The sequence below is a fragment of the Ammodytes marinus genome (assembly GCF_949987685.1).
Source record: "Ammodytes marinus genome assembly, chromosome: 15".
NCBI lineage: Eukaryota > Metazoa > Chordata > Actinopteri > Uranoscopiformes > Ammodytidae > Ammodytes > Ammodytes marinus.
The window spans coordinates 8,586,873-8,612,116 of record NC_137219.1 but is presented as its reverse complement, the minus strand read 5'-3'; the positions used below and the strand labels follow the sequence as shown (position 1 = coordinate 8,612,116).

At 41.7% G+C, this 25,244-nt stretch overlaps 2 protein-coding genes across 2 annotated transcripts in view; one reads left to right on the top strand and one right to left on the bottom strand.

The window, feature by feature from the left end:
* stag1a (STAG1 cohesin complex component a) overlaps positions 1-22,683 on the top strand; it is a 52,863-nt gene extending 30,180 nt beyond the window's left edge. The window contains exons 2-32 of the mRNA XM_080041820.1: positions 2,513-2,711; positions 2,845-2,968; positions 3,259-3,414; positions 3,605-3,701; positions 3,812-3,888; positions 4,248-4,452; positions 4,774-4,925; positions 7,748-7,821; positions 7,998-8,121; positions 8,241-8,339; positions 8,468-8,547; positions 9,383-9,490; positions 9,619-9,733; positions 9,923-10,040; positions 10,249-10,352; positions 10,722-10,814; positions 11,280-11,573; positions 12,187-12,257; positions 12,354-12,522; positions 14,624-14,716; positions 15,186-15,360; positions 15,898-16,037; positions 16,265-16,366; positions 16,482-16,630; positions 16,787-16,915; positions 17,011-17,213; positions 17,332-17,503; positions 17,623-17,739; positions 17,912-18,026; positions 18,165-18,245; positions 21,142-22,683. Coding sequence (XP_079897946.1) covers positions 2,683-2,711; positions 2,845-2,968; positions 3,259-3,414; positions 3,605-3,701; positions 3,812-3,888; positions 4,248-4,452; positions 4,774-4,925; positions 7,748-7,821; positions 7,998-8,121; positions 8,241-8,339; positions 8,468-8,547; positions 9,383-9,490; positions 9,619-9,733; positions 9,923-10,040; positions 10,249-10,352; positions 10,722-10,814; positions 11,280-11,573; positions 12,187-12,257; positions 12,354-12,522; positions 14,624-14,716; positions 15,186-15,360; positions 15,898-16,037; positions 16,265-16,366; positions 16,482-16,630; positions 16,787-16,915; positions 17,011-17,213; positions 17,332-17,503; positions 17,623-17,739; positions 17,912-18,026; positions 18,165-18,245; positions 21,142-21,165 — 3,789 coding nt within the window. The 5' untranslated portion in view covers positions 2,513-2,682 and the 3' untranslated portion in view covers positions 21,166-22,683. The remainder of the gene's footprint in view (positions 1-2,512; positions 2,712-2,844; positions 2,969-3,258; positions 3,415-3,604; positions 3,702-3,811; positions 3,889-4,247; positions 4,453-4,773; positions 4,926-7,747; positions 7,822-7,997; positions 8,122-8,240; positions 8,340-8,467; positions 8,548-9,382; positions 9,491-9,618; positions 9,734-9,922; positions 10,041-10,248; positions 10,353-10,721; positions 10,815-11,279; positions 11,574-12,186; positions 12,258-12,353; positions 12,523-14,623; positions 14,717-15,185; positions 15,361-15,897; positions 16,038-16,264; positions 16,367-16,481; positions 16,631-16,786; positions 16,916-17,010; positions 17,214-17,331; positions 17,504-17,622; positions 17,740-17,911; positions 18,027-18,164; positions 18,246-21,141) is intronic.
* Positions 22,684-23,105: 422 nt separating this feature from the next.
* Positions 23,106-25,244, bottom strand: part of pccb (propionyl-CoA carboxylase subunit beta) — a 33,102-nt gene continuing 30,963 nt past the window's right edge. The window contains exons 12-15 of the mRNA XM_080041947.1: positions 25,088-25,188; positions 24,777-24,875; positions 24,590-24,689; positions 23,106-24,077 (exon numbers count right to left, since the gene is read on the bottom strand). Coding sequence (XP_079898073.1) covers positions 23,956-24,077; positions 24,590-24,689; positions 24,777-24,875; positions 25,088-25,188 — 422 coding nt within the window. The 3' untranslated portion in view covers positions 23,106-23,955. The remainder of the gene's footprint in view (positions 24,078-24,589; positions 24,690-24,776; positions 24,876-25,087; positions 25,189-25,244) is intronic.

Sequence of the window (25,244 nt, the reverse complement as noted above, 5' to 3'; positions counted from 1 at the left end):
AAACAGTCTGTGAAGTATGGAGGGAAGATGGTGTAGGGTGAGGGTGGCTCCTCCAGCAGTGCAGAGAACAGTCAGCTGGCAGGACTTGTGGTAAAATGACATAGCGAAGCTGAAGCTCCCTGGCTGTGGCTTGACTTTGCTTACCTCATTACTTTGCTTATTATAAATGAGTTACAAAGTGCTGCTGATTATTACCGGTCTCAAGTGTCAAGTATTTTTGGCACAATTTGACTACATCTTGATTACCGTCAGCTAAAGCCGGCTTTCTAGACAGTGTTACGTGTTTTAGTAGGTTAAATCCACCAATTAGAATCACTCAGGATGATGACTAGACCAGATTCAATGAAGTGGTAATTCATTAACACCAGCAATCTCCAGTCATTGTCCTGTCAATTCCAGTCGCATTTACTCTCATTCTATTCCCTTTATTCTTAGTAGGCAGTTTTTTTTACAAGTTCTTTTTTTTTTTAAACATTTGATTAAACATTTTTTTTAAAACTTTTCACACAGCATGCAAGCTTTATTCACCTGCCTACTTACATCTGTGCTGATGAACCTTAAAAGGCAAAGTTTATACTGGGATTCTGTCAAATTTTCCTGTTTCTTCTTACAATACAAAGCACTGCCTTCCCCCCCCCCCCCCCCCCCCTGAATACCTGCATCTAAAGTGTTGCACATGAGAAGTCTACATCACTTCAAACTTGCATCATAGTTTGATCTCTGACAACCTTTTTTTCCCTATTTTTCTTCGCCCCTAGCTGTCAGCTTTTTGCACATTACATTTCCCACTCCACATTGTGTTCAATATCCCTCCAATGCTGATGTGGTGCTTACATGTGCAGAAAAAAAACATCTTTGAAGCAGGTGTCGTCTTCATTTAAGCTTTTTGTGCCAGTTAACAGTTTATTCCACATCCAACCGAGTTTTCAAAGGGTGAGAATATTTCCATTCACCATTCACATGTGCAGCCATGAATCAGGGCCTCTTTGGAATATCAAGTGCCAAAAAAATCGATTAGGAGATTATGTGCACGCACGCAGGCTCTTCCTATTGAAGTTTGTCTGAAAAAAGGCACAACCTCTGATTATGAAATATTCGCACAATTTACTGAAAAACCTGCTGGATTACTTCCGTTTAAAAAAATCTGTAGTCGTAAATGATTTAAATCACGAGTCTCTTTTCCCACAGCCTTGACGTTTGCTCAGCTGTCAGCCTGACTGTGTGACAACAGTGAGCCAGTTAGAGATGACTGTTTGTGTGTGTGTGTGTGGGGGGGGGGGGGGGAGAGGGGGACAGGCAGCGTTTGTGTGTGCGTGCATGGCACAATGTTGTGAAACAGTGGGCTCTCCTGCCCATGCTATTCCTCAGTACAAACACTGTGGAAGACTGTATTTAAATACACACTCTCTTAGCCTGCCCCCTACTGTTGCCCAGACCTACTTTCAAACACACACGTATACACTCACACACACTCGGGGGACAATGCACTCTTTAAAACACGTTACAGATGAGGAAAACCGGACTGGGACTGAGCTGGGAGTTAAATGAGTCCTAAATGATTTTTCTGAGCCCACCTACCCCTGGTTTAAAACTCAATTAAGCACTTTGGAGTTGGACTTTGGGCAGAGGACTTTGTGGTACATACTGCCTCTAGTGGCCGAGAGCGGCAGTGCTCCTCCTCTGCCCTTTGCTCTCATTAGCATATGAACTGGTCAATCACTAATGTTGTAATTAACCCAGCTGCCAGTCTTCTGAATGAGAAATGATCCTTATTTCAGCTCTGGCTGCAAGCCAATTTTTTGGGAGTTTGTGGGACCTGGGAATTCTCACAACTCAGGGAAGAATTTCTGTAAATTATGTTTATCTCAAGCTTTTCTCCACAAAATGAATATCGCTTTTTTTAGCCAAGGCTTCCACTATTATAGCACGTCTCTGCCTTCTGTATAATTCTACTTTCACAAAGTTTAAAAAATGATGTTATGTCACACTTTGAGCTTCCTCTATTAAATCAAGAGTTATAATTTACTCAGTTTAATCACTATTATACTATTCGTAACAGTTTTCAGGGATTTTTTCTGAATAAGTTTCAAAAAAACACTCCAGTATATATAAATCCTCACCACTCGCCCCACAAGATTTTGCTGTTGTAGTTCTCAGAGTGGCCAGTTGGTGTCGTCCTCTCCCCGTTTCCACCTCCTACAGCCATGATTGACCACGGTGAAAGATTGAACTGTGTCTCTCTTTGCTTTTAGTGACATTTTACAATAGTGACACTTTGTAGACAGAGCCTTCATGCACTATATAAGCTTCCAGGCCCAGGGGTCAAATAATATTAAAAAAAAAACGGTTTCTATTGAATAAATCATCAGTGATTTGAGACGATCACTTCATCACCTCTTGACAGCTTCTCTCTAATATCTAAATCAGGTAGCTTTTTATGTGCACATGCTTGAATATGTACGTTTTTAATAATAATAATTTTCTCTCTTTCGCTGTGTTTCATTTCTTCCAGGAGCTGAAGAGAGTTAAGTGCCAGCAAGTCCAGCGCCTCTCCTCCCTGCCCCGTCCTTGAACCCCCTCATATTAGCTGCTGTCCTCTACCTCCATTATTTGGACCTGAAACCCTCTCACACCCAAACACACACACACACACACACACACACCTCTCCATCACTAACTAGGATGATCACCTCGGAGCTCCCCGTCCTGCAGTGAGTCAAACGCACAATTGACTTGTAAAGAGCATTTCATGTCATTTTGGTGCTGAAATGAACATTTGAATTACTATGGATGTATCAAAAGTTTGAGATGTGTGTGTCCTGTGTTTCTCTCTCTCTCTCTCAGGGACTCATCCAACGAGTCTGGGGCCACAGACGCGGTGGGCTTGAGCATGGCCATGAGTGAGATCGAAGACACCGAGGTGGTGAAAGGCAAGAAGAAGAGAGGCAGGCCGGGAAAAGCAGCCACGGTAAGAGTCTGTGTTAAGAAAAAAAAGAGACATTAGTGACAGAAGATTGGTTAACAGTCGAGACTTTCCCTGTGTTCCAAATCGCATACTCTTTCTTTTTTTCTCCATACCTACTTATCATAAAACATATAGTTAGACATACTTTACTTTTACTTATTTATTTTCATCATAACATTGCGTTTTGAACTTGCCTCTGTGTGTTCCTTCTGTGAAACAAAAAGGAGTGTTTGGTTTTTTTATTTTTTTTATTCCTGTGTTATTAACATCTCTCCGCCCCCCACCCTCTACAGACAACCAATAAGAAGCCTCGGAAGGCGCCGGCGGAAAAGCCTATGAGCGTAGCACGAGGGCGAGGGAAGGCCAACGGGGTGGTGCAACAAAATGGAGACGGTGGAGACCCGGTCACACTGTTTGAAGTGGTCAAACTGGGCAAGAGTGCCATGCAGGTGGGTGAATGTAGTTTTGAAATGAACATTAGCAAATTATAAGCTTGTCAAATTTGCATTATTCAAATGTATTCTATAAAAATATAAGTAAGCTTTCCAAATAAAAATAAAATTGAGAATCTCACTCACTCTGTGTGTGTGTGTGTGTGTGTGTGTGTGTGTGTGTGTTTCTTTCTGTGTGTGTTTGCAGTCGGTGGTGGACGAGTGGATCGAGTCGTACAAACAGGACAGAGACTTGGCGCTGCTGGACCTCATCAATTTCTTCATCCAGTGTGCGGGGTGCAAAGGTTAGACTGGCAACACTATTGCATCTTAGTAGAATCCAACTCTTGTGTTGCACATAAAACAGCTGGAATAGATCCTGTAATGATAATTGTAATTCCATTGTAACCACCAGGCACTGTGAGGATCGAGATGTTCAGGAACATGCAGAACGCAGAGATCATCCGCAAGATGACTGAGGAGTTTGACGAGGTAACTTATCCGCTCTTCAAGGAGAGTAATTCTTTGTTGGATTCATTCATATGCCCTTTTATAGAAGCTGTGAGCACAGTGTGTGCCATAGCAGGAATAATCCCCCACAGGATAACGAAAGCTTTGGATGGATTTGATACCTCCATGTCTCAGCTAAAATCAGCTTGTTTTGAAAAATACAGAAAAATTGCACAGAATAAGATCTCTCAAATCAGTTTTCGTTTTTTTCTCTATTTTTTTCTCTCTCACAACATGAGAAATATTCATACAGAACCAAGAATAAACAGACAACAGAACATCAAATAAAAGATGTTCTTCACTCTATATTTACCATCTATCACTATTGCTCTTGTCAACAGGACAGCGGGGATTACCCTCTCACCATGCCGGGGCCGCTGTGGAAGAAGTTCCGCTACAACTTCTGTGAGTTCATCAGCGTTCTGATTCGCCAGTGTCAGTACAGCATCATCTATGACGAGTACATGATGGACACGGTCATCTCCCTCCTCACCGGACTCTCGGACTCTCAAGTGCGAGCCTTCAGACACACCTCCACACTAGCAGGTAAAGACAGTCAGTGATTCTGGAGAACGCTTGTTGTCCAAAACATTTTTTTGTCAAGATTGTCACGATCCACTAGTTGTCCGTACTGTGTGTGTGTGTGCTGAAAACAAATCTACTGTTAATACACAGCCTAGGTTCTGTAAATGTATTGTAATTCATGTATTGGAAACTGGATGAAATACAAGTTATTTTAGACTTATGTACAGGTCTTTTACAAGAGATACAAAATGTAACTTTAAAAAGGTGTTGAGGAGAGGTCTAGACTATATCAGTAAGTATTCCTTTCCGAGTCTTATATGTGTGATATGTGTCTGTGTCTAGCCATGAAGCTGATGACGGCGCTGGTGAACGTAGCTCTGAACCTGAGCATCCACCAGGACAACACCCAGAGACAGTACGAGGCCGAGAGGAACAAGATCGCCGGCAAACGAGCCAATGACAAGCTGGAACTGCTGCTACAGAAGAGGAAAGAGGTCAGTCTTTGTGGGACGGGACTGTTCAGATGTGATACTTAACGGGAAGCCACGGCACTGTCATGTGTAGAGTTAAGATTATTAAAATAGATGTATTATGAAGTGTTTTTCATATCTTCAAATAATAATAATTTGATGTTGGCTTAGCAGCGATACTTAAAACCATATTTTATTCGAAAATAGATAAAAATGATTGATGTTGGTGAAAGATGCCAAAAATGTTTGTTTTTTTGTGGTCAGAATTGTTATTCTTTAGGAATAGCAATTGCTGTAACTGTTTAGCTTGTTGGGATACAGTGGTGGAATGTATATGTAAGTACCGTACTTTTCGGACTACAAGCCGCGACTTTTTTCAACTGAAACTGAAACTTTAACTTTTTTTTTTTTTTTTTTTTTTTTCAACTTTAACTCTATGGGCTCTATGACCTGTCCGCGCCCACCTTTAAGTGGTGGGCTCCAGCATGGGCTCCAGCTGTGAAAGCTGGAGGCCGGAAAAGAGTGAGACAGGTGGTAAGAGAGACAGAACGAGAGCGAGACAGTTTGCGCAAGGGAAGTTATGGAAAAGAAACGTAGACATGCATATGATGCAGCTTTTAAGTTAAAGGCAATCAATCTGGCTGTAAAAGAAGGCAATAGAGCTGCTGCACGTAGTCTTGCCATAAACGAGTCAATGGTGAGACGTTGGAGATGCCAGCGGGATGAACTGTCTCAATGCAAAAAGTCTAGAAAAGCTTTCAGAGGTTATAAACGCAGATGGCCCGAACTTGAAGACTGTCTTGAAGATTGGTTGAACACACAGCGAGCAGACGGCCGAGGTGTTTCCACCGTGCAGATTCGACTGAAAGCTAAAACAGTCGCCACCGAACTGAAAATTGAAAATTTTACAGGAGGACCATCCTGGTGTTTCAGATTCATGAAACGAACGGGACTGTCCATCAGGGTGCGGACGACTGTGTGTCAGCAACTCCCTCCCGACTACCAGGAAAAAATAACAAACTTCGGCGAATTCACTCAAAGAAAGATAGAGGAATATTCCATCGGACCGGCCCAGATCATAAATATGGATGAAGTGCCTTTGACATTTGACCTGCCTCTCAGTAGGACTGTTAACAAGAAAGGTGAATCGTCTATCACGTTGAGAACCACTGGCCACGAGAGAACGAATTTCACTTGTGTTCTTGCCTGCACAGCATCTGGATTAAAGCTTCCGCCAATGGTGATTTTTAAACGGATTACAATGCCAAAAGAACAGATCCCGAACGGCATCTCCGTAAAAGTCAACAAGAAAGGGTGGATGATGGAAAGCGTAATGAAGGAGTGGCTGAATGAGTGCTACGTCAAGCGCCCTGGAGGATTCTTTCGCAAAAAAAAAGCTTTGCTCGTTTTGGACAGCATGAGGGCACATATTACAGATTCTGTTAAAGCAGCCATCAAGAGCTTAAACTCGATTCCAGCTGTGATTCCTGGGGGCACAACGAAGCATCTGCAGCCACTCGACATCAGTGTCAATCGTGCGTTCAAAGTGGCACTACGCGTTCAGTGGGAGGTGTGGATGACTAGCGGCGATAAATCATTCACCAAAACTGGTCGCATGCGAAAAGCAACTTTCGCTCAAGTTTGCAAGTGGATCCTGATAGCGTGGAGGAGTGTCAAAACATCCACGATCACCAACGGGTTCCGAAAGGCTGGACTGCTGCGTGATGAAGAGGAGGACGCCGCCACAGGCTCAGCTGAGGCCATCCTGAGCCTGTTCGTTTCCGACAGTGAAGAAGAGGAGTTCGTTGGTTTTGAGAGCGACAACGAAGGAGAGAGGAGAGAGGCTGACGAAGCCATCCTGAGCCTGTTCGTTTCCGACACTGAAGAAGAGGAGTTCGTTGGTTTTGAGAGCGACAACGAAGGAGAGAGGAGAGTGGCTGACGAAGCCATCCTGAGCCTGTTCGTTTCCGACACTGAAGATGAGGACTTTGGTGGTTTTAGTACGCAGGAAGAAGACGGAGATGAGGATGAATGACTTGACTTTTCTGGTTACAGCCGTGTAATGCACCTTAGCCTAAAAGATGAAGACGAGGATTAATGACTTTTCTGGTAGGCTGATTACCGTATAGGGATATATTTTAAGCAGCCGTGTTGCTGCAACTTTAGGCTTACGCGCTTACTGTCGTGTTACAGGCACTTTATTTTGCACTTTAAAAAAAAGACATTTAATTTAGCCATTGATTTTGCCTCGTCAAGCGCTGTAAGCTTTGTTTTTTGTTATGTTATTATTACTGTAGGCTATAATGTAGATCAGTGGTTTAAACCACTGCTGTAGCCTAGATCACTGCCGGTAGGCCTATGTGCGCTGGGAGCGCACCGTTTAAGTTTGAAACTTGAAAAGTTTACAGTACAGTTTACACAGCACAGTATATGTTCTGTAGCTATTATTGCACTAAATGGTAACACTTGAATACGTTATGCAAATATGCAGCTTGTTTGTTGAAATGTTAATAAATGGGAGCATCTCAAGCAGCCATCTCTGTCCCGACAATCCCCTCTGTGCACGAGCTCTTAGCGGCTTATACCCCCGTGCGCTTTATAGTCCAGAAAGTACGGTATACTTTAGTACTGTACTGTATGAGTTTAAGATAATCTACTCAAGTATTTCCAGTAACACTTTGGAAAGTCTTAATAAATAAAATACTGAGTACTTACACTACTCCACTATAATAGTCCACCACTGGCTGTATATTAAAATATTTGTACATTTCCTGTCCACTGTCTGTCTGTTTTTTTTTTTTTTTTTTTTTTTTTTTGCCTAAAACGTGTTGTTTTCCTCTTTGCAGCTTCAAGAAAACCAAGATGAAATAGAGAACATGATGAACTCCATCTTCAAGGGAATCTTTGTGCATCGCTACAGGTAAACTGTTCTGCATATTTTTGTACGTTTAAGAAGGTATTGTTACTTCAGGTAGTTTTTTGATGTTATGTCGGCACAAAAGATAACTGCAATCACAAATCTGTCCAATTTCTTAAAGGTGATGTCATACTTAAAAATAATAATGATTTTCTTGTTCATTGTACTTTATTATCTAGGGATGCTATTGCTGAAATCCGAGCCATCTGTATCGAGGAGATCGGAGTGTGGATGAAGATGTACAGCGACGCTTTTCTTAATGACAGTTACCTGAAATATGTTGGCTGGACACTACACGATCGGGTAAGCTGCTCACTGTCGCATGACTCAAACAGAAGGGTTGACTTTCAGCCCACTAGTATCTGCTTTTCTTCCAGATTTTTTAAACCATCTCTCTCTCTCTTTCTCTCTCTTTTTTCCAGCAAGGAGAGGTGCGTCTGAAATGCCTGAAGGCGCTGCAGAACCTGTACACAAACCGAGAACTGTTCCCCAAGTTAGAGCTTTTCACCAACCGCTTCAAGGTGAGAAAAACAATACACTCAACAGGAGGACTGGGTACTCTGTAGTTTCTAATGTGTTCCTTATTCAATTGCATCTTTTGCTTATTTATTCCAGTTCTTTCCCTATTTAATTGTATGTGTTTTGACAGGACCGCATCGTATCAATGACACTGGATAAGGAGTATGATGTGGCTGTGGAGGCCATCAGACTAGTCACACTCATCTTGCAGTGAGTCACTTTAATGTTTTTTCCCCCCACACTTGGTATTGCACTATTTTCATCCAGGCACCACTTTTTAATTCACAAATTCAAAAATAAGCAACAAAAGATGTGGATGGAATTGCCCCGATACTTTAACCCATTGATGACTATGGCAATCTAGGATGCATGTCCTTAATGCCTGAGGGTTTTCTGAAAAAATAGTACGAATTGTCAAGTCTACCAAAACCTTAATATCTAAGCCTGTGTAGCACATAAAAACATGAAATAAAATACATTTAAAAGTTAAGGTTCACAGGTTTTATTTAAACATGCTCCCTTAGCGCTTACACACCAACAAATTTTTCTAAAAATCGTCAAAATTAGATGGGGGAGAAAAAAAAGAATAAATAATATAAAATATTTAGTGTGATTTTCATCAGTAGCCTATAGTGGACCTTGATTCTGCGCACCAAACGCCACTAACTGTTCTGTAATACACTATCGCTGACACAGCCGGCTTATTTTTTTTTATTATTTTTTTTTATTTTTTATTTTTTTGATTGATGTGATTTTCGGCAAACCCCACAACTTTTGGGTGGTCACGTGGTCTTAAAAAATCAACAAAACCCACCTCATGTGTATTTGAACCAATGACAGTGCATTCTATGCTGCGCATGCCATGAAAATTAGATAAAGTAACAATGCTGCACGATGCAGCATCAGGCAGGAGAGGCAATGTTGCATCGCGCAGCAGCCGTCATCAATGGGTTAAAATGGGTTTTAAAAATCTTAATTACTGTTATTTCTTGTACAGAAGAGACATTAAGGTTGATTTTGAGATCATTTTGTTTATCTGTTGTAGGGGCAGTGAAGACGCCTTGTCCAATGAGGACTGTGAGAACGTGTACCACCTGGTTTACTCTGCACACAGACCGGTGGCAGTTGCTGCTGGGGAGTTCCTACACAGAAAGTGAGTCCCATCATCATGCCTTTTTAGTAATCTTCAAATTATTTTAAACTTGAAACAATGTTAATCTTTACTTTAGGTTGTCATTTAATGGTGGTTTGTAGTGTAATCTCTTGTTTTTCCCACCTCAGGCTGTTCAGTCGTCATGACCCCCTGGCAGAAGAAGCGTTGGCTAAGCGCAGAGGGAGGAGCAGCCCCAACGGAAACCTCATCCGCATGTTGGTGCTCTTCTTTCTAGAGAGCGAGGTAACACACACTTTATAGTACTATTAATGTAAAGAAATGGTATTCAGGTTGTCCCGCTCTAGTTAACAGAGACAATTAAGTGAATACAACTTAATAGTACTTTATTTATTGGCTCAATAAAGTCAACCATAATGAACAGTATATCTTTGTTGATGGTTTAAAAATGTGTACATCTTTTTTTGTGTGTAGCTCCACGAGCATGCAGCCTACCTGGTGGACTCGCTGTGGGAAAGCTCACAGGAGCTGCTGAAAGACTGGGAGTGTATGGCTGAACTTCTGCTGGAGGAGCCTGTGCAAGGAGAGGAGGGTAAGACAGACACACAGACAGACAGACACACCCACACAGACGGACGGACGGACAGCTAGCTAGAGGACATGATGCAATAAAATGTTCCTTTGATCTCTCTTTGTTACTGAACTTCACTGACTTGATTTTTCTATCTTCCTATTTCTTTCTTTTTCTCTCTCTCTTCCACTCTCTCCTTTGCTTCGACTCCTCCCGTCTGTCTCTGCAGTGTTGTCAGACAGACAGGAGAGCGCCCTCATAGAGCTGATGGTGTGCACCATCCGACAGGCAGCAGAGGCTCACCCACCTGTTGGCAGAGGCACCGGCAAACGGGTAGGTCCAAATATACATGCCACACACTGTCACCACTCTTTCAGCATTCACTTTGAATTGTGCATGAGGTGAGTCAAAAGGGAATACCTTGAGCAAAACTTAAAACATCCCTATGCACATGTTGTAAAGTTCCCGTTATTTTTTTTTCACTTATGGCATGTTCTCATCAATCTAGAATACACAACATGTTAGGCCAACCTCAGAATCAAAGATGTGAGGGATGTGTATGGGAGAGGACTGGCAAAAAAGAGATTTTTTTCTATGCATTAGTTATTTCTCCCGTCATATTGAAAAAACAGAATATTCTTTGCTGTTACATTTGACCTCAAGTTTAGGGTTTTTGCTTGTTTTGCGTTTTTGCTTGTCCAGGTGCTGACGGCTAAGGAGAGGAAAACCCAGATAGACGATAAGAACAAACTGACAGAGCACTACATCATGGCCCTGCCCATGCTTCTCTCCAAGGTAAGGGCCACACAGATACTTAAGAATGAGAGTGCTGTGGGCGACTGATCTGTTTGTCGAAAATAATTGATCAACGTGTTATTTATGGAGTCATGGGAAGTGTTATTGAATGTTTGCCACTCTGGATAAGTGTGCAGGATAAATACTTACAATGTAATCGACCATTTTACTGCCAGGGCAACAGAAACAAAGAACCAAGTATTTATTCATTTATTTTCATACACATTCAGTCAAATAGTCTTCACTTTTTTTTGTCTTTGTTTTTTTTGTTTATTGTATAAAAAAAAATACATCCAAGAACAACACGCACGCACGCGCCCGCCCGCACACACACGCACGCACGCGCACACACACAAAAAGATTAATAATTTTTTTTTTAAAAAAACTTCCTCCACTCATCTGCTTGTGAGTCTTATATTTTCACTCCTTTACCTAAGATCTCTCTCTCCATCTCCCTATCTACAGTACCAGGCAGACTCTGAGAAGGTAGCCAACCTGCTGCAGATTCCTCAGTTCTTTGACCTGGACGTGTACAGTGCGGGCCGTATGGAGAAACACCTGGACGGCCTGTTGAAGCAGATCAGACTGGTGGTGGAGAAACACAGTGAGATGGACGTGCTGGAGGCGTGCAGTAAGACCTACAGCATCCTCTGCTCCGAGGAATACACCATCATGAACCGCGTGGACATCGCACGCTCGCAACTCATCGACGAGATGACAGACCGCTTCTCGCACTCTGTCGAAGAGCTGCTGCAGGAGGTAAGGATAGCAAGCTTGGGCTAAAAAAAAGGGGGACAAAGACACCCTCAAAGAAAGGATGCAAGGGACACTCAAGTCTACTCGCATGACACTGAACATCTAATGATGTGATGGTTGTGTCAGGCCCAAATTTTGCCCAAAAATTTACATTTTACTTAAAGGTGGAGAATGCTTGTTTTTCAAAATCACTTTTTTGTCAAAATTAGTGAACATCTCCTCACGATCTGCTACCTGTGTGTGTGTGTGTGTGTGTGTGTGTGTGTGTGTGTGTGTGTGTGTGTGTGTGTGTGTGTGTGTGTGTGTGTGTGTGTGTGTGTGTGTGTGTGTGTGTGTGTGTGTGTGTGTGTGTGTGTGTGTGTTGAAAAAGAAGCTGGTGTGTTAACAGCCTAGGTTATGTAAAATGGTATGTAAACAAATGGTGTGCAAACAAAGTACACTGTAGATTGCAACATGCTTCGTTATTTTGACAACCAGTATTCTCCAGAATCATGGACTCCACCTTTTTAAATATAGAAAGTGTTACTTTTAAAGAGGGAAAGATTTGTGAAAACTTAACACAAACACCATACGTTATACAGTATATATAAGAACAGTGTTTTATGTTATTCTTCAGGCTGAGGAGGCCGATGATGACGACATCTACAATGTCTTATCTACTCTCAAGAGACTCACAGCCTTCCACAAGTAAGAAACTCTTCTCTGTAAACGTCACAATATCAGAAAAACGTGACAAATGACTTGAAGAATCTAATATGTTTTCCTCTTGTTTTCCCACCTCAGTGCTCACGACTTGACGCGGTGGGACTTGTTCAGTAGCTGCTACCGGCTGCTGAAGGCGGGCATCGAGCAGGGCTCCATGCCGGAGCAGATCGCCGTGCAGGCCCTGCAGTGTTCACACTACTCTGTCCTCTGGCAGCTGGTCAAGATCACAGAGGGGGCTCCGAGCAAGGTATTGATGGACTCACCTCTCTGACTTTAAGAGCTTTAACACAGCACACTCAACTGATCCCAGGCCAGCTTTATCATCAGTGAGGGGGCTCAGTGTTTAAGACTGCTGTGCCTGTGTAGCGGTAGCCCTAGAGCAGGGGTCGGCAACCCAAAATGTTGAAAGAGCCATATTGGACCAAAAAAACAAAAAACAAATATGTCTGGAGCCGCAAAAAATTAAAAGCCTTACATAAGCCTTATAATGAAGGCAACACATGCTGTATGTATCTATATTAGCTATATTAGCCTACTATCAAAATTACTAAGTTGGCTACAAATACATTATGAGCCTTCACAATTAAATGTTTTTTTCCCCGCAGCGCATCCTAGAGAATGACGCACCACGTGACTACTCTGTTGTATGTTGTACGATGCCGCCTCAAGTTTAACTTCATTACAATATTAATGAATGATGTTTCATTGCTTTGATGAAATTAAAGAAATGCAATAAAGAAATCAGATTTTTTATGTCGTTTTTATTTTGAGGATTCGAAAACAACAACAAAATGGAACGTGCATAACGTGCCCCTTATCTGGGCAACAAACGGAGTGTAATAAAACGCAGCCTGCATTTATAAAAATAAAACAGCAGCCTTTTGAAAAGGTAAAGTATATAAAATCAAATTAAGACAGTTTAGTTTGATTTCTGTGCAAATGCCAAGCAAGTCAGTGCCTTTCAGTGGTATTAATTGGATCATTTCTTCTTGCGGCCCATCGGAGTTCACGTACCTGCATAAAAGCGCAGTCTGTTCAATATCGATCACATCACAGGACTCATCACAGGCAATTGAGTATGCTGGCGCTGAATTAATGTCCTTGATTTGCTGATCGGTGATGTTGCCTGCCATTTTAATGGCCCTTTCCTTCACTGTCTTAGCGGAGAGAGGCATGTCTTTGATTTTCTGTATTATCTCGGTTTTGTTTTTGAAATCTGCAAATAGGTGTTCTGATATGTTGATGAACGACTCCTTCAGGTAGTCACCATCTGTGAACGGTTTTCCACGCTTTATTATCTCCCGGGTTGCAACAAAACTTGCAGCAGTAGTGGAGTTTGGAGATGCAATCCACTTCTTAAATCTATTTTTGCGCTCCTCTAATTTCTCCAGAAGTAATTCAATCGCACTTTTTCTCTCACTCCCAACTGGGTACTCGGCTGCAAATGTAGCATGCCTTCCCTGGAAATGTCTTTCCACATTACTCTTTTTGTTATTTGACAACTGGCCCATCACACAGCCGCCGATTTGTTTACGACAGCCACCTGCCTGGCATCCCGCCCTGCTGATAGAAACGTGTATCGCAGGCTATGACGCAAATCTAGGGTGACAGAAATGTTGATATTTAATATTTATTCTACACATTTTTAAAGCATTGGAAAACGTTAAGAATGTTTGTGTCATGTTTGTCCTCCTACAGAAACCATATTAAAACAAAAATTATATTTCCCTCCCCCATCTTTTTCCATTTTCAAACATTTTTGAAAAAGCTCCAGGGAGCCACCAGGGCAGCGCCAAAGAGCCGCATGTGGCTCCAGAGCCGCGGGTTGCCGACCCCTGCCCTAGAGGGACAGGAACTTATCTGTATTCCTGCAGATACCAAATCTATTCCATTGAACACTTAAACGCTGCACAGAGGTAACAGATCCCCAGGCCTGTGATGCTGGACTGAAGCCCCAAACCTCCCAAGACAGTTTAACCCCTTATCTACTGCTGGAGAATTTAGCTGAATAGTTTAATGAGGCGCTATAAACTACAGTAGCTTAAACATTCCCCATGTGCACCCACTTATGTGAAATGCATTATAAAGGTGTCATATTGATATTGATCATCAGTAGTTGATCAGTGTGCCAGGTCCTACTGTGCTCTCTCAGCCCTCTGACAGACTCATCCACAAACTGTATTGATTCTTCCGCCTCGACAGAGTTAGCTGACGATTAGCTGAAATCATTAAAGTTTGATTTCGTCATCGGTGCCAGGGGCAGGACATTTTACATTGATGGATACTGCCGTCTAGTATGGATTTGTGTTAAAGTGTGGCTAATGGTATGTGTGTTTATGCGTGTGCAGGATGACCTGTTGGCTCTAAGGAGAGTGGTGAAGTCTTTCCTGGCTGTGTGTCAGCAGTGCCTGTCCAACGTCAACACACCGGTCAAAGAACAGGTAACCACACACACGTTTCTAGAGTTGCCTTGTGGTCTTTGAAAATAAGAAAAAATGGTGTTTATAGTATGACAAATTAAATATTAAGTATTTTCAGGGCTTTAGTTACATTCCACTCATACTTTTGAAAACTATTTGATCTTCTTAGGTGGGAATAAGCCGAAATGTTTTGTTTTCTCACAGATATTATATATTTATTTGGACAAAACAAGCATGTTTTGTTAATTAAAAAAAAAATAAATCTTAAAGGTGCTACCAAATATTTCTGAAACAGTCAAATTTTTCCACTGATGATCATAAATTACATGTAACAGCAAACGAGACCATCAGGGCAAAGAATGCTATTTTTATATAGTTTTTCTTAATGCCTTTGTCATGGGTACGCGCGACAAGGAACAACAGCTGGCGCAGTAAAAACACTCCCGCTTTTATCAACTCCTAACTCCTCATGTGTACCTCCTCTGTTCAGGCGTTCATGCTTCTGTGCGACCTGCTGATGATCTTCAGTCACCAGCTGGTGTCCGGTGGTAGAGAAGGTCTCCAGCCTCTAGTCTTCAACCCAGACAGCACTCTGCAGAATGAACTGCTCAACTTTGTCCTGGACCACGTCTTCATCGACCAGGATGAAGAGAGCCAGAGCATGGGTGAGAGAGAGAGAGAGAGAATATACTTATTAACCTTCTCCCTGTTACTGGGTCCAAGCACTTTGTTTTTTAGGAATAATTATATATGAATTAGATTAGCTTGGAGTTATAATTAGGGCTGTGAATCTTTTGGTATCCCACGATTCCGATTCGATTCCGATTCCCGGGGTCACAATTCCATTCAAAATCAATTTCTGGATTCAGTTCAAAAGAGGATTTCAGGAGCTACTCCAGTCAAATCAAATAAAAGCCCATGTCTTATTTACCTTCATTTAAGTCTATTTATATGTGAAGCTTGTGATGCATGTGATTTTAAGGCAATTCAACATTTCTGGCAGCAGCAAAATACTTAAAAAAAATATATATATATTTTTTTTTTAATTGATTTTGGAAAATTATGAATTGATTTAAAATCGCAGGAGATAGGAATCGCGATCGATTTTTTTTTAAAACCACCCCTAGTTAAAATGCCCTCCATTTATTAATTTGATACATATATTCATCTCTTCATTTGTCTGTCTGTCTGTCCGCCTGCAGAGGGAGACGAGGAGGACGAGGCCAATAAGATCGAGGCGCTCCACAAGAGGAGAAATCTGCTCGCTGCGTTCTGCAAACTCATCATCTTTGACATCGTGGACATGCCCGCTGCCGCAGACATCTTCAAGCACTACATGAAGGTGGCTGTTCCTAAATAAATTAGATAATATGAAACGGATAAGAAGATCAAGATATATATATATATATATATATATATATATATCTTGATATTCATTAAATAAAAGGATAACAAAATATATAGAGGAATAATGAGTGAAATAAATAAATGTATATGATGTGAGATTGAATGTACTAAACTGTCTCATTTTGCATGTTTTTTCTTACCGTTTTGTTTCTCTGCCTCCAGTATTATAACGATTACGGCGACATCATCAAGGAGACTCTGAGTAAAACCAGACAGACGGACAAGATTCAATGTGCCAAGACCCTCATCCTCAGTCTGCAGCAGGTTAAGAGACACTGATGAAAGACAAATATATTACATGTGTGTTATTAATGGTATGAGTGCTGCCTATCGTGTACCACATCCTCAAACCCTTTGCTTCAACACTTGTGTCTCTCAGCTGTTCAACGAGCTGCTACAGGACCAGGGACCCACCCTGGACCGCACGTCCTCCCACGTCAGCGGCATCAAGGAGCTGGCCCGACGCTTTGCCCTCACCTTCGGCCTGGACCAAATCAAGACGAGAGAGGCTGTTGCAACACTGCATAAGTAAGACTACTGGTGTTATTGTTGAACGTAAAAAAGTTGTTTTTATATGTATGTCACTTTGGGTGGTCTCTGTCACTCATTTGTTTTTTGGTTTTCTGTCGTTGTTTTCTCTTTCTTTCTCTCTTTCTCTTCTAACCGTCTCTCTTGTCCTCTCAGGGATGGAATAGAGTTTGCTTTCAAGTATGTGAATCCTCGAGGGACAGACTTCCCTCCTCTCAACCTGGCCTTCCTGGAGGTACTCAGTGAATTTTCCTCCAAACTGATCCGCCAAGACAAGAAGACAGTGTAAGTACTTATTTTTCAAAACACAACACATCTGGCATAATGTAAAATTTTCAAAATAAACTAACTATACTAAAATGCGTCATGTGTCCTCACAGTCACTCGTACCTTGAGAAGTTCATGTCTGACTCGATGTCGGAGCGTCGGGAGGACATCTGGCTGCCTCTCATCTCCTACAGGAACAGCCTGCTGACGGGAGGGGACGAGGACCTCATGTCTGTCACCTCGGGCTCCAGCAGCAAGGCCAGCTCTGTCCGCAGCAAGAAGGGCCGGCCGCCGCTGCACAAGAAACGCATTGAGGGTGAGAAAATGCACAGATATATACGAGGCAGTTACTCTTTGTTTGGTTGGGTCTCATTGTTTTGGAATATGAGACACCATCTGTGAACCCTGCCTCTGTGTGTGTGTTCATTTTTCAGAAGAGACTAGTAGCGTGGAGGGCTCGTGGTTGATGCGTAACGACACTCTTCAGACACCGGGGGCGCTGCAGACTCCTCAGCTCACCTCCACAGTCCTCAGAGAGAACCGACCGGCAGAACAGATGCCAGACCCGGACTCGGAACCCGGATCGGAGAACGACTTTGTCCACAAGTGAGTAAACTTTGTATACACACACATACATTCAAAGTAACATGAAATGGTTCATCAATTTAAAAAGTTCAAAATGAGTTGCTGGTTTGTTGACAGTGCACACCATGTTTTGTCTCCAGTCCTCAGATGCAGATGTCGTGGCTCGGCCAGCAGAAGATAGAGGAGGTGACCAGGAAGGACCGGACGGGGATGAACTACATCAAGTCACGCAGCAATCAGGGCGTACGGCAGACTGTGTAAGTAGTAGCAGCTAAGCAGCTGAGCAGCAGCACAAATTATAGAAGTTGGATGAAGCCAAACTATATACCTCCACCATGTGTTTGATGTCAGTCCTCGGCTGAATTAGAGAGGTGAATAGATAGTAGAAAAGACAATATACAGATGGATCTGTTGCTTCTTTCCCATTAGGCGTGGGTTGATGGAGGATGACGCAGAGCCCATCTTTGAGGATGTGATGATGTCATCGCGGGGCCAGCTAGAGGACATGAACGAGGAGTTTGAGGACACCATGGTGATCGACCTGGTCAGTAGCGTCCCTCTCTTTTCTCACCGCATTCAATTTGGGAGATTAAGAAGAAATAGAGATATATTAAGAATCCTTGTTTTGATCCATTATTTTTCTTTTATTTAATGTCTTGATTATGTCCTTTGTCCTTCCCAGCCGCCATCGAGGAACAGACGTGAAAGAGCGGAACTAAGACCAGACTTCTTCGACTCTGCAGCCATGATTGAGGACGAGTCGGTGAGTCATTTAAAGATGTAACCTAGGTTTCTGGGAAAATTGTGACTTCTGTGACCGAAAGATAAATCGTTAAAAGAGTTTGCAGTTGAATTAATAATAATGAAAATAATTGTTAGTTGCAACTATATGCGTAAACTAGTATTATTTCATTACATACAGTGCATAAAGTGATTTTATTGTAAATGAAACTAGAATTCTTCAACATCAAATTTTAAAGCTAATATGTATTGAATTTGATTATCAACTTTGGGGGGTCCGGGGGTATGCTCCCCCGGAAGAAAATGTTGTACCTTTTAAATGTTAAATGCATCAATCTGGTGTACTTTGAGGAACACTATTCCTATATAAATGGTGATTAAGATGGAGTTTAACACACTTATCAATGGTTAATGAATAAATTAACCAATTTCCAAACTCCCATGCCTGGCAAAAATTCTAGAATCAGTCATTAATACTCAGTTGAAATCCTTTTTATCCAGTGCTTCCATTTTGAGTCCATTTCAATCTGGTTTTAGGGCAGGCCACAGTACTATATCTGCTGTCACTTTGGTCTTAGACAACATTGTTACAGCTATCGATAAAAAAATGCACTGTGCAGCACTTTTTGTTGATCTGTCAAAAGCTTTTGATACTTTAGATCACCATTTGCTTTTAGAGAGGCTGCATGAAATTGGTTTTGATTATTCTACATGTAGCTGGTTTAGGGACTATCTCTCTGATAGACAGCAGTCAGTTAAGCTGGGAAGCTACCAAACTGAGTTTTTAACAGTTACAAATGGTGTTCCGCAGGGCTCAATTTTAGGTCCAGTCCTATTCACAATTTACATCAATAACATTGTTTCATCACTACAAAACTGCCATGCCCATTTGTATGCTGACGACACTGTACTGTATTGCATTTCTGATTCAGTGCAACAATCTGTTCAGAACCTACAGAGCTCTTTTAACACCCTGCAGAACTGTCTAGTGGATCTCAGGCTTGTCCTTAATATAGAAAAAACAAAATATATGTGCTTTTCCAGAGCAAGAATTACACATTTTAATGATCTTATTATTCACACAAATAATGGATCTCACATTGAAAGAGTCACTGAATATAAATATCTTGGCATCTGGATAGATGAAAAACTCTCTTTTACATTTCACATAAAAAATCTTGTCTGTCGTCTCCGACAAAAGATTGGCTATTTTTATAGGAATAAAGCCACCTTCCCGTTGTTCAGTAGGAAAAGGATTATTGAGGCAGTTTTTATGTCTGTCCTTGATTACGGTGATGTGGTTTATCGGCATGCATCTCGTTCATGCCTTAAACTCCTAGACTCTGTATTTCACTCTGCTTTGAGATTCATTACAGGAGATGCTTATGATACACACCATTGTGTTTTATATGAAAAGGTTGGGTGGTCCTCCCTTAAGGAGAGACGTGATGCACATTGGCATATTTTTATATATAAAGCTCTGACTGGAAAGCTACCACTATATTTGACAGAAATGCTGCTTATTTCAGATGGGCTTTATCAAACCCGCTCAACTGACATGCTCATGTTATATGTCCCCTATGCCCGGTCTGAGCTTGGTAAAACCGCTTTTAGCCATAGTGCCCCTGACTCCTGGAACAGCCTACAACATACAATTAAAATAAATACACTCATAACTGTTAACCAATTTAAAATTATTATTTTGAATCAGCCCCTCTACACTTGTAACTGTTTTAATTAGGCTATTATGTCTCTCATTCAATTGATCTGAATGTTTTAAATTGTTGTTGTCTGTGTGTGTGTGTGTGTGTGTGTAAACTTGTTATGTATTCTCATTGTATATTGTGTATATGTACAAACTCGACGTCATTGTAAAAGAGGGTCACCCCTCAATTGATCTTTCGAGGTTAAATAAAGGAAAATGAAATGAAAAATAATTTTCTATGATACACATTTGAGCCATCAAAAAAATTAAGCAAAGGTGGTGGTTACCTGTGGTTCAAAAGAGTGAACACAAGCGCCCTTTTGTTTTATTAGATTGTTGAATTACTAGTAGGCCTACTCAAATAACTGTGACTACAATCACGAAGGATAGCTCACAATATTCTTTCCAGCAGAGGGTGCTCTGCTGGAAAGGCAGCAGGCGCGCAAATTACCCACTCCCGACTCGGGGAGGTAGTGACGAAAAATAACAATACAGGACTCTTTCGAGGCCCTGTAATTGGAATGAGTACACTTTAAATCCTTTAACGAGGATCCATTGGAGGGCAAGTCTGGTGCCAGCAGCCGCGGTAATTCCAGCTCCAATAGCGTATCTTAAAGTTGCTGCAGTTAAAAAGCTCGTAGTTCGATCTCGGGATCGAGCTGACGGTCCGCCGCGAGGCGAGCTACCGTCTGTCCCAGCCCCTGCCTCTCGGCGCCCCCTCGATGCTCTTAACTGAGTGTCCCGCGGGGTCCGAAGCGTTTACTTTGAAAAAATTAGAGTGTTCAAAGGAAATACAGTCACAGCGCGTGTTGACACCGCAGGGGGAGGGGCTGATTGACTCGGGGAGATTGAAGCCTCGATCCCTCATGCGGCGCTTTGATAATAGGCTACGTCCATGATTGAAGGAAATATTGTTTCTTGAGATCACAGCGCGAATCACACGTTAAAGATTTTTATGCGGAAATGCTATTGTTTCCAAGTGAAACTCGCGCATTGCAAATTAAATGTATACATGTATATTTTTCAAATAGTAAAATATACATATATAAAAAAAAATATAAAATGAAAGTGTGGCGGGGCAAAATGAAAGTGTGGCGGCCCGCCACGGAATGATACATTAGTGGGAAACACTGTGCTTTATTCAGGGATGTAGCCAGGATATTTCGTCTTTAAAATTGTCTAACAGCCGCTCTCTCCTGTCCATTGTTTACAGGGTTTCAGCATGCAAATGTTCTGATCTGGGAAGAGGCCAAGATCCTGAGATCCAGGATCCACATCAGGAGTAAACAGAAAATGGGAAGAAGGGGGGTTGGGGGGTTTAACCCAGATAAGCTGCCAATCAAACTTTTACAAAGAAGAAGAAAAACATTGTTGAATACTTTTCTCTTTCTATAAGACATGATGGAAGGATGTTTGTCAAGTGGATCTACCATCGGGTGTCAGTGTGGAGCGAGGAATGGGCTCTGTTCTGTCCGGATGGATCTAGAATCTAGTCTGGAATATTCAAGAGTTTTTTGGTCTTGCCCCTTTTTTCTTCCTCCTCTTCCTACCAGATTTGTTTGTATTTAGCGCTTGTTAGCGATAGCTCCGGCTGCCTGGCCAATGAGTGTAATCGCAGTTTTTACGGTTCAATGTTACACAGATGTACAGTTTTTTTCTTCGGTTCCACACTTCAATCCTTTTTTTGGTTAAATCCGACAAAGACACGATCTCAATACTAAAATGTTCTGTCTTCTATCTTTGCTCTTATTACGAGCCACCGGATCCCTCTCCTCCTTGCTCTGTTCGCCATCTGAATCCTGTGTATGTGGTGGTGCTGGTGTGTGACGTGTGTGTGTAAAGTGATGATGATGATGATGATGATGATGAAGATGGTTGAGTAGTTGCAGATGCACACAGAGGTCAAAAGCCCTAGACCGACATGGAGAGGTGATGTAACCGTCTTGTGTGTGTGATGTCAAAGCAAAGTGAGTGTTGTCATTTGACACCCCCCCCCCCCCCCCCCCCACACACACACAACTGACCCCCCACCCTGGAGAGAAACCCTGCCCTCTCAGATATAAGGAACGTGCACACACACACACATACCCTCAAATAACAGCTTTTTTGAAGTTTAAAAAGTAAAAAAAAAAGACAAACATATTTTGAATTCTGTAGCTTTAGTACTAAAGTTTTAAAAATCAAGTGTGTTTTTGTTTATGTCTGATGTTTGTACAGCTTTTTTCTCGAATATTGTATCTCGTTTCGTTTGTTGCCAAATTGTGGCCTACATACTTAGAGTATATTCCAGCCCCTTCCCCTTTCCCCCCCGTAACTCATATGTCAACGGTTACCATGCTCAGATTGTTGCTGTGGGAAAACCAGCTTTTTTTTAAAGCGCTGTATGGTCTGATTGTAATCGTTTTCACAGTTCAGTATTACAGCAGTAAAGGTTGGTTCATTCTTACAGGTCAAAACCAAGTCATATTTTTTAAGGCCTGCCTACAGTGTTCCAAGAAGTTTGAAGATTTGTTATCATTGTCCATATCATATCAAGTGCAGTGATGGATCTAGATGTCTGACCGATTTGTTTGAATGTGCTTTGAATGTTTTTTCCAGCCATATCGTCGTTCACCCACTTGTTTGTTAATCAACCATCTCACCTTTCCCGGCTTGGCAGTCCTTCTGTAAATATCAGAGACAATTGGATTTTTTCTGCAGTGCAGTTGACATCAGTTGCCCAAATATGCTCTAAAACGCCTGTTTTTTTTTTCTGTGATCCTAAATTCTTTTTAATAAAATAAAATCTGTAATCGATTTATGGACCAGTGTTTGCGTGCGACTTTGTTTCACAACCTATGTCTTTTTTAAACATTCAGTTCTATAGTCTATGTTTATAGGATCTAGCTAGCCGTTTCCATCTGTTCCAGTTTATTTGCTTAGATGGATTATTTACTGTACGGACATGGGTGTTTTGACCTTAACCGTTTCATATCTCTCTGCAAGAAAGCAGTTGTCTTTTTCCCACAATATCAAACTATTCTGCAACAGTCACAATAATTGTCTTTGTAAAAGTTTCATACCCAAACTTTGGTTGTAACTTCAAAACACACTCCAGAAAACAGCCACTTACTCAAAACATCTATTTTTATTCTGAAAACCAATACTTTGTAGATCATACATATTTGTTAGATCCTACCAAAAAAAAACACTATATGACTACAACACAGATATAAACTATTGCATTGGTAAAAGTAAAAGGGACACATGTTGTTGAGTCCATGATTTATTTTACAAACGGCAGAGCAGAATATGCCACAGTGAGAAAAGGCACAGTTCCAGGTGGTGAGGATGACTTGAACTAAACGGTAAAAAGATAAAAACATAGGGATGTGCATCTGAAAGCACAGTACCGTACACAGCAGAAACCTCAAATTAAAAATACAGTACATTCACTAGAGAAAACAGTGTGTTTTAATGCATAACTCGAACCATTATGTTTTCAGTTGAATTTGATCTGTGACCCATAATCTGCCACTTCAGATTCAATCTTGTTCTCTAAGTGTCAAATTATACCAACAATAGTGACCAATATGGCCACTACTGACAGTTACTAAGAGGTACTCTAAATGTATGTGCCTGACCGCTCTGGTGCTTTTAAAATGTTATTTTTCCTATTTATTAATAAATGAATGTTGCATATCAGTGGTAAAGATGCACATGCTGATTTTGCATTAATGGAGCACCAATATTTCCTGCACAAGCTTTTCTCAGCTCGCGGTACATGTTTTAACACAGTTTATAATTCAGCAGTGAACTGTAGGGGAAATTTGGCGCTGCTATTAAGCAATCAGGGAGTGTATCTTTATATGCTGCTATCAGTGGAGTGGTTAAATATGACAACAAACATCTGCTTAGCAGGCAAGTCATTTTTCACCACCGCAGTTCATTTTGAATGTGAAGTCGGAATCGGGGGAACTTCCACCAGCGCGTGCGTGCCTTTCGTTAGTGTTGACGTCAAAACAGTTTTTTTGTTTGTTTTAGTTTTTCACAGGGGAATGTTGGCGTGTTTCTTCCAGGGGTTGACCTGCTTCTTGCTGGCCAGCACCTCCAGATCGGCGCAGATCTTCTTGCGAGTGGTCGACGGTTCGATGATGTCATCCACAAAACCTAAAACAAAGAATTTGGCAGGTCAGGGCAAGAGAATTCTGGCATTGCATTGTTTTGTGTATTAAAAAGGTGGAGTCAGGGATTCTGGGGTAAGCTTGTCAAAATAACTGTCAAAATCAGGGAATATCTCCTCACTATCCGCTATCTGTCCGTACGCTGAGCAAAAATTGGTGTTCCTATACAGCCTAGGCTCTGTAAATGTATGTAAACCAAGTGGCTCGGACCGACCCACGGTAGCTAGCAACAATGCAATCGATATAGGCTAAGCTACTGATCAGCTTATACTTTGGCTTCAATTCCTATTGAAATATTGACAGGCATACCCATGTCACTACTAAATGCTTTCTTCAGAATTGTTGAAACAACCTTTAAGCACACACACACACACACACACACACACACACACACACACACACACACACACACACACACACACACACACACACACACACACACACACACACACACACACACACACACACACGGATGGCAGATTTAGCAGGAAGTTTTACCTCTGACAGCAGCTGGGAAGGGGTTGGCAAACTTCTCCACGTATTCGGCCTCTGCCTCCGCCTGGTTCTCCTTTCCTCTGAAGATAATCTGAACTGCACCCTAAAAAAGAAAAAGACCATGCATGCTGTCAATCAAAATAGGGCAAAAAAAAGAGAAAGAAAAAAGGAAAAATTAGTGTGTTTGTACCTTTGCTCCCATGACGGCGACCTCAGCTGAAGGCCATGCGTAGTTCACGTCTCCCCTCAGGTGCTTGGAGCTCATCACGTCGTAGGCTCCTCCGTAAGCCTGGAATACACAGGCAAACAAAACATTGTGTCAGATGTCTTATATCTATGTACAACATTTATTGTGACTTTTCAACCCATTAATCTAAAATACACCCATTTTGTTTATAAACTGGATAAGATTAATTCCCTATATTTTTTTTTCTAGTTTTCACTTTGTAAGATGTATTTATATATTTTCTTTCTCACACACACACACACACGCACACACACCTTTCTTGTGATGACGGTTATTTTGGGGACGGTGGCCTCTGCGAAGGCGTACAGTAGTTTGGCCCCGTGTCTGATGATGCCTCCATACTCCTGAGCGGTGCCTGTTGGGGTCCATCATAGCAGATATAATGGATACGTGAGAGGGTGTGACTCTTAT